Source organism: Poromitra crassiceps, assembly GCF_964638095.1.
Source record: "Poromitra crassiceps genome assembly, chromosome: 19".
NCBI lineage: Eukaryota > Metazoa > Chordata > Actinopteri > Beryciformes > Melamphaidae > Poromitra > Poromitra crassiceps.
The window spans coordinates 23,574,139-23,587,111 of NC_139646.1; the positions used below are offsets into that span (position 1 = coordinate 23,574,139).

Below are 12,973 nucleotides of genomic sequence, written 5' to 3' on the forward strand. Positions count from 1 at the left end.
TGTCATCACCTTGTTTCTTCTGATTTATATTTAAATACATGTCACTCTTGTGTTACAATGAGCTGAATTAAAGTTCAATGTAATGCATTGGCCCTGTTTTTATATCACCCTTGATCATTCTCATGAGTCTTTTATCTTTTTTTTTTAGATTTCCCTATAGGCTACATAGCCTACGTGCACTGCCAAGAGTAGCAGCAGCGTTATAAACCACAGGGCCAGACTACATAAACACACATGGCGTCTTTTTCATTCAGGCTAGCAAGCAAAACTGCTGTCTGTCTGACCCACTGAGTCTCACCACACAGACTGTAGAAAGAAATGCAGGATAGCTAAGCGAATGTGATTGGATGGCCAATCAGAGGCAGAGAGGGGCGGGTCATGCCTTCGCCATCATGGGAAAGAAATATCTCCTAGCGGGGTTAACTCATGCAGAGCTCACATGAGAGCCACACAAGTAAAATAGACTGCTCGTCTGAACAGTAAGTAGCCTAGTTTTAATCTGGGAGGACTCTACCTCTTTTAACTGTGGTGGTCTCAATCTTTATAAATTGGTAGTAGGCCTACTGTTGGGGTTGTGTTTATTATAAATTAATTTGTGGCACTGGTACCTTGCCCCCGCGTTTCCCTCAATGCAACAGTCGCACCCTGGCTAACGGTACTGGGTCGTACCAAATTAATAGTTTGGTCAGGAGGGGTGTTGTTGGGTGTAGTTGCTGAATTCCGAAATGCAAAAATAAATAAATAGATAAATTTGCATGAACCTGAGATTAAAATTTAAAAAGCGTCACCCTCTCCCCTATTTTCCTCCAGTGACCCCTCCCATCGAACGGTCACTTAAACCTCTTTATAACCATATATAGGTGCATAGAAGTGTGGGTAACGCTTTAGAATACAGCCCGCAAATAAGCATGTAGTTATAGTATAACAACGGGGTTTAGGGCTGTAGTTATAGTCCAACTACGGGGTTTAAGGAGTTAATTAATACTTTAACTAGAGGGTAACAAGATCTGTACTTATGGTATAACTACGGGGTTTAAGGAGTGTAGTTATAGTATAACAACAGGGTTTAAGGAGTGTAGTTATAGTATAACAACGGGGTTAAGGAGTGTAGTTATAGTCTAACTACGGGGTTTAAGGAGTGAAAAAATACTTTAACTAGAGGGTAACAAGATCTGTACTTATAGTCTAACTGGGGTCGCGGGCTGTATTATGAAGCAGGGGACAAATGTTTGTACTTATAGGCTAATTACGGGGTACCACACTGTAGGCTACTTACAGGGTAACTACGGGGTTTAAGGAGTGTAGTTAGTATAACAACGGGGTTTAAGGAGTGTAGTTAGAGTATAACAATGGGGTTTAAGGAGTGTAGTTAGAGTATAACAACGGGGTTTAAGGAGTGTAGTTAGAGTATAACAACGGGGTTTAAGGAGTGTAGTTAGAGTATAACAACGGGGTTTAAGGAGTGTAGTTATGGTATAACAACGGGGTTTAAGGAGTGTAGTTATGGTATAACAACGGGGTTTAAGGAGTGTAAACCCCGTTGTTATACTATAACTACACTCCTTAAACCCTGTTGTTATACCATAAGTACAGATCTTGTTACCCTCTAGTTAAAGTATTAATTCACTCCTTAAACCCCATAGTTAGACTATAACTGCAGCCCTAAACCCCGTTGTTATACTATAACTACATGCTTATTTGCGGGCTGTATTCTAAAGCGTTACTGTAGCGGCTAAGCCTAGAACTTTAAGCCACTGAGGTGGCTACATAGACGGTGACCTAATTGACGCGCCGGCCAACAGCAGTGTCTGTAAAGATAAATAAGATTCCGACTCCAGTTTCTTGATTTGATGAATGTGCCCACCGTTTAATGCTCTTCAACTATAGATAGGCAAGAATCCATACCGATGTAGTGTCATTCACCATAACAATTATTCCATACACATACAGCACCAACCGAGGCATACGGTGGCGGTCAAAAACTGTATAGCTTCCCCGTCTAGCAACACACCTGGAGCATGATTGCTACCCACCTTCCTAAGTAACCAGTGACTCCAAGCAACCAATGACCCAAGGGTGCCACCTAGTGCTCAACTTTGAACAGGAATAGGAAAACCATAAAATGGCTCCTACAGTTACCAAGTGTGCAATAAAAAGTGGGCATTTGGCTGGTCTGTGCTATTTTATCTGGGCTGTTTGTTAGTTTCATTACAGTGTTTGTTGATCTTGCTTTGAACTGCGCCCAGGCCCAGAAGGAGGACGCTGGCGCAGGAGAAATTGCATAGTTGACCTCACCAGGGAGCAACGATGCCGACAGTGGAAGAGAAGCTCTTGGAAACCCTGCAGGATTTGGGAGATGAAGAGCTCGAGACCTTTCAGTGGCATCTGCTACAGGGCGATGGCTTCACAGCCATCAAAAGGTACCAATTGGAGAACAGAAACAGGGCGGAAACAGTGGATGTGATGGTGCAGAATTATGTGACCAAAATGATGGAGGTGGCCCAAAAGATTTTGAAGAAGATGAATAAATTGGAACTGGAGCAGCGTTTGTCCAACGGCAGCTCTGGACCCGAAGGTAAGTCATGGGGAGGTTAAAAAAGACAAGAAAAATAGATACATAGGCTATTAAAAAAATACATAGATAAAAACATAGATGTCCCATGAATTTATATTTAAACACTATTTAAACAATTTATATTAAACACTGGTTTATATTTAAACATTATTTGGATAGTCCAATGTTGCCACTAAACTAACGATCAAGTGATGAAAGTAGATGTTCAATAAAGCGTCACTTGTCTATTTAGTCCATATTTACAGACTAACGCCGCCAACCCTATCTCTAACATTAACCGCAACCCTTAGCCCTTATTAATGAACTCTTTCAAATATTTATATATTTTGGTTACGTTTATATTTTTAGTATATTTGTCCCATAGGCCCACTTTGGATTCTGGGTAGCCAGCGAGTCTGTCCCTGGTTATCACTAACATATTCTCATAATATTCTTATGGGATATTATAATTTTGCTGCTATATTTCAGTAGTATCCTTCAAAAAGGTATGGAGCACTTTACATTACAGCTTGGTAACAACCTGGTAATATGGGGGTAATAGTGTGATAATAGAGAAGTAATAATCAGGTAATAATAATTACCAACGTAATAGTTTGGTATTAACACCTTCACCCCAGCTTAACCACCAGCGACCGCTACATAAAAAAGTGTTTATGTTTTGCATTCGTTTCCCTTACTGTACCGAAAATTAACCGAACCGTGACTTCAAAACCGATGTACGTACCGAACCGTGATTTTTGTGTATCGTTACACCCCTATGATCTATCTTCTATCTATATATCGTCGCTGTCGTTCCAGGACCTCGAATCTCCAAAACAGCAACTTTTCAGGAAGTTAAAAAAACCTGTTTGCTCTTAAAATACTGAACCAAACGTCGTCAAAGTTGGCACGTCTTAATTATAGTTAGTTTCCCGCTGAATGTGTCATTACTTTATTAATATCTCACCTGGATAAGCTCAAATGATGTTGTTTATATTATCAGTCCGACTTGGAAGCACTTTCTCCTGGCCAGTCAAGCGGGAGAGAGTCGTATGCTCATGCACGAGCCCCAAGCTCCGTCCCGCGGGGGCGCGCGCAGCAGCAGCAGCAGTGCTCTGAGCCTCTCATGGCCGAGGCGGGTGCTTTCGCATGGGATGAGAACAGTCTGACATAACGTAGCGTTAACGTTACTTTATTCTCGTCAGAAAACACTCCGATTTGCATGTTAAAACAAGTTTGCAGCCTAGGAATAACTGGAAAACATTTGATTGATCTATTAACGTCAGAGGAAGCCAGGATAAGTCAAAACGATATGAGAAATACACAGCGCGTCTGCCGTGTGACTTTTCCAGGTTTATTGTCCTGCGTGGGGGGCTACACACAGAGGTAGGGGACTAATTTAGAGGTTTGACTGACATATTGAGGGCGAATGGCGTTACGAGATTTACTCACAAGCTCGTTGTAATGCTTTTCCATTGGTTGCATTTGGTAAAAACCACACAGAGACGTGAAGGGTGACCAATGGCACTGATTTATGACAAAAAGTAAAAAGATGAAAAAAGGGACATTCGAGGTCCTGGCACAACAGCGACGATATGTATATAAAAGGGAGCAAGTGGGCAATCTCTGTCTCTCTGCGATTTTTGTCCTGGAAGTGATGTCACGCAACTGGAAGTGATGTCATCAGGGATGTCACTTGAACAATTGTGATGTCACTGATGATGTCACAATGTCTATGATGTCAATCAACTGGAAGTGATGTCATCAGTGATGTGATGTCATCAGTAATGTCACTTGGGCAATTGTGATGTCACCGATGTCACAATGTCTATGACATCATCAGTGATGTCGCTTGAGCAATTTCTGTCCCACTGATGATGTCACAATGTCTATGACATCATCAGTGATGTCATCAGTGACATAATTATTGACCAAAATCATCTAATATGACATGACTGATGATGTCAGGCACTGATGATGTCATGGACATTGTGACATCATTGTGATGTCATCAGTGAGTGATGTCATCATGATGCCAAGTTGAGCAATTTTGCGCTGCGCATATGCGAGCTGCAGTGCGCGCAAGGCCACGCAGCAGATGAGCTAGCGAGCCTGCGAAGCGGGCGAGCCTAGGAATCGAGCACGCATAACCCGCGAGATGCCTAGTTTGACTAACACTACCATAAGTGTTTCCAGGTAACAAGTCACAGCATTATTAAACATATAATTTGTATATCTTGAAACAAAAGATAATGTTTGGAATGGGAGTATGAATTTCAGCATTATAATATGGTAATTACCAATTCACCAACCTATATTACCTCATTATCAGTTATTACCCCATTACTGTCGCCGTAGCATGTTTTAATCAAAATATTGCACTGATATAATCATGTTATTGTTAGCAGGTTACCATATTGTTACTAAAATATTACTATACTATTACTAAATAGTTTTGCCTCATTGCCATCTGTTTCCCCATTATTACCATTCATTTCTGGTTACCCTATTACATAAATTTCAGTCTAATTACCCACAGCTATCCATTGTCAATCTATGACCTGGTTATTACTTTGGTAATATTAATAATCTTTATTATCACACTCATACCCCCCTATTACCATGTTGTTGCTGAGCTGTAATGTAAAGTGCTACCAGAGGGATTTTCTGTGACCTTTGTCATTTAATAACTGTCCTCATTGTGTCCATTTTGATGTGCAGATGTGGATTTAACAGCTTATGGAGACATCATGAAGATTCAAACTAGTGGTGCCTCAGCGCAAACAGCTTCATGGGACAAGCTGGGATATGCAGGTAAATGCAGTAGAGAAACATAAACGTTATGAACATTGTACATAGGTCCACCATTTCCACAACTACTTAATTTAATAATGATGTTAGCTGCACTTGGGATACATTACTTTACTTTCTACAGGTGTGGAGGCATCAAATACCATGGCAAAGTGTGATCTGAACAGAATGAACAGGTATAAGTCCAAGATCAACAGCGTGGGACGCAATAAGAACATGGATCCAGCTCTGATTGGAGCCATCATCTCCACACAATCCAGGGCTGGAAGTGAATGGGTCCTCAAGAACGGCTGGGGGGACGGTGGGAATAGCTTTGGACTCATGCAGGTTTTAACAATAATACTCGTTTGTTTTGCTCACATATTCTTTATAGTGCCTCATATTACAACACCGGTGGTGTCCATCTGATATCTCTGAAATGTTTCCATAGGTTAATGTAAATCCAAACGGAGGTGGGCACACTCCAGTGGGCTCATGGGACAGTGAGGAACATCTCATCCAAGCCACCGACATCTTGATCGAGTTCATCGTACGGATCCAGTGCAAATTTCCTGAGTGGGACAAGGAAATGCAGCTGAAAGGTTTATTTGACTGACTTATTTGACTCCATTCACACGTTGTGTTTGTCATTCTAAGACAGGGTTCCCACCTTTTTTGGCTTGTGACCCGATTCTGACGTCACAATAATCTAGGGACCCTAGACATTCAAATTCCGGTATATATATATATATATAGTATTATTATTATATATATTTTTTTTTTATTAAAAAAAAATATATATAATATATTTTTAATTTCAGGCGACCCCACTTAGGGTCGCGACCTTAAGGTTGGGAACCACTGTTCTAAGGCATTCTGGGTGCTAAATTGCGACGTTGTGATCATGTGTGTCTAATTTGTGTTTGTCTCTGTAGGAGGGATAGCAGCCTACATGATGGGAGATGGGAACGTCCACTCCTATGAGCAGGTGGATGCCAACGATTTCTGCAATGACGTTGTTGCCAGAGCTCAGTGGTACAAAACCGAAGGTGGTTTTTGAAATCTGAAGCGGAACAAGTTCTGTATCTCCTAAAACCCCTGAAGGAAGCAATCCGTTTAAACATTTATAATATATCAAAACCTTAAGCTTATTATAAACATAATACAAACCACATGGAACATGTTGCCCCTCCACTTAAAGTGTACAAGCAGCCAAGGTGTTTTCAAGAAGAAGGTAAAATGGTGGCTTCTTGATCAAGTCCATGTCTAGGCTATGATGTACAGCTTCTTTTGTGTATTTTGATATGTATGTTTTTTATTTCTCATTGCACATTTTTTAAATTAATACACAGGACAAGATGTTACTATCCCTTGTGCCAAAATCCAAGGAAAAACACATTTAGAAGCCCAATCCAGAATAAAACAAGCTAACAGGCTAACAAACTAATAAACAAGACACAAATCACCAGTTACCTACCCTAGCCAACAGCAGTATGAAGCATGTCATTGGGGTTTTCAAGTGGGCACCTTCCTTCACCGACGTTTCGTTAAGTTAGGCCCACGACACCTCAAGAAGGCTTAACGGTGTAATCCAGCGTCCTGGAAACACCCCACTCCATGCTACCACCGCACAACTGCATATTACCTCACTATCTAAGCCAAACCTACAGTATTGAATGCTTCTGTTAATTATTTCATGTTTATATTGTTGTTGTTTTTTATATCCACCTGTTTTTAGACCAAGGAGCACAATGGAAATAAGTCTTGACTTTATTGTGCTTTATCCTTGATGTTATTCTTTGAGATCCGTGTCTGTACTTTGTTCAGTATATTGTATTTCAATTTGTAACCGTCAAATAAAATAAAATAAAATAAAATAAAATAAAATCACATGCTTTCCAGGACTGTTGCCTCCTGTTGACTGAGGTCGAGTAGCAGAACAGAGTACAGGATTGTAAAATGCAAACTGTACCTGATACACATCAGTTGATACTGATAGCAGTGTCCCACACCATGCTACTGTATACACAGGATATGTATACAAAGCTTGATGAAGTACTCTGTGTACTACAGTATGCAGGGAAAGTGAAAGGTCATCCACAGAACATGTGGACAAATGAGATAAGAGCAATTCCTGGAAAACGTGTGCATTTCCTGTAAACTGGATGCATTGGTTGTAGTCTTCAGCATTGCTGCTGACTTTGTTTCAGAGCCCCATCGTGCATCACAGATCCTGACCAAGTTTGCTTTTATATGAATATAGAACAAAGATTTTCTGTATTGTTGTGTATGTTTTACATTTTGAACAATCAAAATAAAATATTAAAAAGAAAAAAGATAACATAGGCCTATGACCTATCTTTATTTTGTCTTTTTAGAGATTAGCTCAAAAGGTGTTTTACTCATTGTGTACATTGTACAATGCTTACAAATTTGTTGTTGGATGTAGTAAACACGCCAAGACAAGACAAGAGAAATGTGTTAAGAGTCCCAAACAACGCTCTCTGTATCTAACAGATTATGCCCCCTTTAGCTTGGCCAGCTCATTCACTGTTATTGCTCCACGGGTTCTATACCATTTTGTAAAAGGCTGCCATCCAAAGTCCTAAAAAGTGTTCATGACCATCAACACCTTTGAAGAGAGTTTATTTCAGCTGATTTCTCTGGTAAAAATAAGCAACTCGTAGTTTTGTATCCTGGCCATCCTGTTGTTGGAAAAGACCCCTCTTGACTCAGCAGTGGTAGACGTCAGCGGTCAGTGCAGTGGTGCTCCTGGTGCTGCCTCAGGTCCACTTTGCGCTGGAAGCCGTAGAGGCATTGCGGGCAGCGGTAGGGCCGGTTCTCCCTGTGCTTACGGCTGTGGGTGATGAGGTTGGAGCTCTGGCTGAAGGCCTTGCCGCAATCCTGGCACACGTGGGGCTTCTCACCTGGCACGAAAATGCATGCAGAAGGGGTGTTGAGGATGAGTGATCGCCTCATCGGAAAATTGAAGACGGTCAAATGCAATAGATTTATGCTGTTGCTTTTCAAGTGAAGACTCAGGAGATGATGCAGTAGTCTTAATGCATTTAGAGTGACAGATACAGATGTATACAGCATGATCTCCTAATAGCACTTAGAAAAGCGCAATATAAATGCAATCAATTATTATGTCTGATGATGATGATATGCTCAGGCTAACATGTTGACAAGGAAGGAAATGCCAGTCTTGTTCTGATGGTGTAAATATGAATCTCTTTAGGACCTAGTGTTTTACACTGCCCCCCTGTGGGATAAGTATAAAAAAGCTAGCCTCCTCAAACTTCAGGTCGCTTACAATGACTGTATGAGGATATTGCTGAAGAAACCCAGGTGGACTAGTGCAAGTCAACTGTTTTGTAATGCAGGTGTCAGCACTTTTCAGAATTCCATTATCATGCTGCTGACCAATCCTGGTATCAGTGCTGTGAGATACCAATCACAGATGTGGCATTTTTGTGCCTTTTATAGTTTTACTGAGGTTTTGTGTGTTCTTTTAAATGTTTATGTCTGTTTTTCTATGGACCTTGTGTCTGATAATAATAAAGTTGATTGATTGATTGACTGATTGATTATTATAAATCTAATTGAAGGACTATATACTCCACTATGGGATGAGACAATTCTACAACTCTCAGTCTTATGAAACTCTTTCAAAACACCATTGGATAAACAAACAAAAAATGCATGGAGATCAAGCAATACACGAGGCTGTCTGTCATCCAACAGATGTCAAGCTGGCCCCTCCCACAGGTGTTGAGCAGACTTAGTCCTTAGCTGACACCTGTGAAACGCTCAATACTGGTCACATTGTAGTGTTCCAGAAGCACCAAGCAGCATGAGGACTCACCGGTGTGTATGAAGGTGTGCTTCTTCATGTCAGACTTCTGGTGGAACCTCTTGCCACAGTACTGGCAGGGGTAAGGCCTGGTGTCTGAGTGTATGAGCAGATGAGTGGAGAGCGTGGAGGAGCGCTTGAACACTTTCCCGCACACCTTGCAGCCAAATGTCCTCTCCTGAAACACAGGCACCGTGGTTTGGCATTGTGATCATTTCATATCTATTTAGATCAGGGGTTCCCACACTTGTTTGGCTTGTGACCCTATTTTGATGTCACAAAAATCCAGGGACCCGAGACATTTCAAATTCCGGTAGACCATTGATAATATCATCAGTGACATCATCAGTGATGTCACATGCTTCTTTTCCCCCCGCAGAATTCTGCCTTTAATCTAAAAATTCTGACTTTTTTCTGAAATGGGTTCAACTACACTGACACACTTCCACATTGACTGACCAAGTTGCTGTTTGAGAATTTCTTTGGGTCTTTGGCAGCCCTGTAGGCTATAGATGGTATCATGCACAGGTTTATTCTTCATAAATGTTATATTTATCAATATGTGCTGTTTTACAGGAATTGCTCCAATCTCATTCCCACATGACATAGAGCTGTGAGAAACTGAAGGTAGAATTCCACAGTTTGACTGCAGATGAAATCACTTCCCCTGCATATTACACAGAGTAACCTAATGACTCATTGTATAAATATAGAATATAGTTTCAGTTAGGATTTGATAGCTCTGTAGCCTAGCCTACTCTTTGCTCTGCTACTCCACCTCAGTGCAGTATCAGTGCTCATCAGTTATTTTCCAGGAGGAACAGAGTAACAGTCTGCACAGAGCCCAATAAATCAGGGTAGCCTGTGGTTTGTATCATGTTTATTCAGCTTAATTTTTGAGATATTACAAACAGACAGGATTTTCAGAAGATGCAAAACCTTTTCAGATTTAGGTTTCAAAATCCACCGTTGGTTTTGTACCACTGAGCTCTGGCAACGACATCATTGGAATAGTCTCGAGCTGTAGTGTTGGCGTCCACTTGATCATACGAGTGGACATTCCCATCTCCCATGTTGTAGGCTGCTATCCCTCCTACAAAGACAAACACAAATCAGACAAATAGAATGCCTTAAAATGAAAAAACCCTGAATGTGAATGGAATCTGTAAAGTCTGGGAGATTCAGTCAAATAAACCTTTCAGCTGCATTTCCTGATCCCACGATGGAAATTTGCCCTGGATCCGTCCGATGAAATAAACCAAGATGTCGGTGGCTTGACTGAGATGTTCCTCACTGTCCCATGAGCCCACTGGAGTGTGCCCACCTCCGTTTGGATTCACATCCACCTATGGAAACATTATTTCATAAATATCAGATGAACAGCGCCAGTGTTGTAATGTAATGATGTGAGCAAAACAAGAGAATACTGTTCAAACCTGCATGAGCCCAAAGGCATTCCCACCGTCCCCCCAGCCGTTCTTGAGGACCCATTCACTTCCACCCCTGGATTCTCTGGAGATGATGGCTGCAATCAGAGCTGGGTCTATTCCCTTGCTGCGTCCCACGCTGTTGATCTTGGACTTATACCTGTTTATTCTCCCCAGATCGGTCTCTGCCAATTTCTGTGATGCGCTCACACCTTCATTGAAAAGAGAGAAGTAATGTGGCCCAAGTGCAAATAACATCAATTTGCTATGAAGTTGTTGGGAGAATGTTAGGGGTGTAACCACTGAGCTATATGGGTGTAACGGCACACAGAAATCACGGTTATCGGTATACAGTGAGGTAAAAGATGGCAAAACATAAAATTGCTTGTTGTTTATTATGAACTTTTGTAAACATTAACCGTTTATGGTAACACTTTATAATAACGTTCAGTAGTAAGTCATAATAAGCTATTCGTTAATGATTTTCTTCATTTACTAATGATTTGCTCATCATTTGTTCATGATTAACACATGTGTAGAGACAGGTTGGAATATAAAAACTTTGAATGACTTACAACTTAATCACCTACAAATGTATATTAATGTTTTGTAAATGATTAGTTGATTATTTGTTCATCATTAACTAATAGCTTATAAATGACTTACTACTGAACGTTATTATAAAGTGTTACCCAGTTTATATATATCTATTTTTAATTAACACATAGCCTATGTTCCAGTCAGATCTGCTGGTCAGATCTCCTGGTGTTCAGGGTTTTGCTACTGCAGCATTTACCTTCACATCCCAGCTTGTCCTGCTGAGCTGTTTGCCATGAGGCACCACTAGTTTGGACCCGCATGATGTTTCCATAACCTAGAAGAGTTCAGTTTGTTCAATCCATCTTCATCTGCACATCCAAAATGTCCACAATAAGCCTCTGTCTATGAGGAATTCAATGGTAATTCAAATAGTTACAAGATGCAAAACTATACAATATATAATGATCTTATGAGAATACTTTAATTTAATGATACTTTGGGAGATAAAAACACGATAAAGTAAAAACAAAAATTAATCATTCTCCAGTGCCATCCAACATTTCTATAAATAGCAAAAGTCCTCACCCATTTTCAGTCTTCTCTTTCCCTTGAAACAAACGTTCTACTGACAGACCAGCGAGTGTCTGCTTTTCATTGCACACCTGTATAGTTTCAGTTTGTCATTTACTATGGTGAATCCAGCACGTCAATCAGACTTCAACCTTTGCCTCTGTGGAGGACTGTTTTACAGCTGTTGTCAGGTGTGTTGGTGCAACTTGGTGAGGAGTTATAGATTTACAAGAAATGGCCACACTGTTTTAAACACTTTCTCACAGGGAGAGGAGGTTCCCACTTCCTGGCTATTTCTTGTCAATCTAATGTCCTCACCACACTTACACTTGGCTTACTTTGACTTGGTTTTCATCGATAATATAATAGATCCATGGTTTTCATCGTATGTTTTCATCCGATGCGGTGATCCAACATGGCGGTTTTTTGCTTTTCTGAAGACGTCGGTCAGAGCCGAGATGCAACGTCGTGACGTCAGTGTACGTCCATAGCGGAGCCATGCTCTGCTAATAAGAGCTACACAAGTAAAACTACTGCTCGTCTGAACAGTAAATAGTTTTAATCTGGGAGGACTCTACCTCACATTTTAACTGTGGTGGTCTCAGTCTTTATAAATTGGTAGTAGGCCTACTGTTGGGGTTGTGTTTATTATAAATTAATGTGTTGGGTACCTTGCCCCCGCGTTTCCCTCCCTCTGTCCCAGCTGTCGCACCCTGGCTAACGGTACTGGGTCATACCAAAAAGTTTGACCAGGAGGGGTGTTGTTGGGTGTAGTTGCTGAATTCCGAAATGCAAAAATAAATAAATAGATAAAATAACATAAACATAATATATATTTGATCCATCCATTCAAATTTGCATGAACCTTTTCTGGACTCAAATTAATAACAATGTACCCTCACACATTTAAAAAGCATCACCCTCCCCTATTTTCCTCCAGTGACCCCTTCCATCGAACGGTCCCTTTACCCTATAGGATCCATAGGACGTCCAAGGCGCACTATAACAGCTGTACAACAGAAACTATTCTCAAAGCACACATACAAGTGTGCAATAAAAAGCGGGCATTTGGCTGGTCTGTGCTATCTGTGCTGTTTGTTAGTTTCATTACAGTTTTTGTTGCGAAGATCTTGCTTTGAACTGCGCCCAGGCCCAGGAGGAGGACGCTGGCCCAGGGGAAATTGCATACAGTAGTTGACCTCACCAGGGAGCAACGATGCCGACAGAGGGAGAGAA

At 40.9% G+C, this 12,973-nt stretch overlaps 3 protein-coding genes across 6 annotated transcripts; 1 reads left to right on the forward strand and 2 right to left on the reverse strand.

The window, feature by feature from the left end:
• Nucleotides 1-444: 444 nt before the first annotated feature.
• On the forward strand, nucleotides 445-7,710 carry LOC310793602 (lysozyme g-like). Its single transcript, XM_083655433.1, has 6 exons — nucleotides 445-479; nucleotides 2,247-2,575; nucleotides 5,276-5,368; nucleotides 5,490-5,692; nucleotides 5,796-5,946; nucleotides 6,280-7,710. The coding sequence occupies exons 2-6, from the start codon at nucleotides 2,308-2,310 to the stop codon at nucleotides 6,402-6,404; spliced, it is 840 nt and encodes a 279-aa protein (XP_083511559.1). The 5' UTR covers nucleotides 445-479; nucleotides 2,247-2,307; the 3' UTR covers nucleotides 6,405-7,710.
• Nucleotides 7,711-8,092: 382 nt separating this feature from the next.
• Nucleotides 8,093-9,722, reverse strand: LOC310793976 (uncharacterized protein; the record flags this gene model as incomplete). The annotated part of the gene is made up of 3 exons (XM_083655857.1): nucleotides 8,093-8,271; nucleotides 9,213-9,378; nucleotides 9,660-9,722. The coding sequence occupies 3 exons, from the start codon at nucleotides 9,720-9,722 to the stop codon at nucleotides 8,093-8,095; spliced, it is 408 nt and encodes a 135-aa protein (XP_083511983.1).
• A 351-nt stretch (nucleotides 9,723-10,073) lies between these two features.
• Nucleotides 10,074-12,156, reverse strand: LOC310794344 (lysozyme g-like). Of its 4 annotated transcripts, none has more exons than XM_083656328.1 (6): nucleotides 12,076-12,133; nucleotides 11,753-11,829; nucleotides 11,424-11,501; nucleotides 10,637-10,839; nucleotides 10,396-10,546; nucleotides 10,074-10,293 (listed from the first exon to the last, which is right to left on the reverse strand). In XM_083656328.1, exons 2-6 carry the CDS (start codon nucleotides 11,754-11,756, stop codon nucleotides 10,157-10,159), a joined length of 573 nt encoding a protein of 190 aa, XP_083512454.1. In that variant the 5' UTR covers nucleotides 11,757-11,829; nucleotides 12,076-12,133; the 3' UTR covers nucleotides 10,074-10,156. The 4 variants fall into 4 exon arrangements, with proteins under 4 accessions (XP_083512454.1, XP_083512456.1, XP_083512453.1 ...); XM_083656330.1 differs by having other exon boundaries at nucleotides 11,424-11,569; nucleotides 12,076-12,130; XM_083656327.1 differs by having other exon boundaries at nucleotides 11,753-12,156.
• Nucleotides 12,157-12,973: the final 817 nt, after the last annotated feature.

Coding starts and splice junctions, on each gene's coding strand:
- LOC310793602 (XM_083655433.1), top strand. CDS start 2,308: ATGCCGACAGTGGAAGAGAAGCTCTTGGAAACCCTGCAGGATTTGGGA. Junction 5,369..5,489: donor GGACAAGCTGGGATATGCAG/GTAAATGCAGTA, acceptor TACTTTCTACAG/GTGTGGAGGCATCAAATACC. Junction 5,693..5,795: donor ATAGCTTTGGACTCATGCAG/GTTTTAACAATA, acceptor ATGTTTCCATAG/GTTAATGTAAATCCAAACGG.
- LOC310794344 (XM_083656327.1), bottom strand. Junction 10,840..11,423: donor GGACAAGCTGGGATGTGAAG/GTAAATGCTGCA, acceptor TTTTCAATGAAG/GTGTGAGCGCATCACAGAAA. Junction 10,547..10,636: donor ATGCCTTTGGGCTCATGCAG/GTTTGAACAGTA, acceptor ATGTTTCCATAG/GTGGATGTGAATCCAAACGG.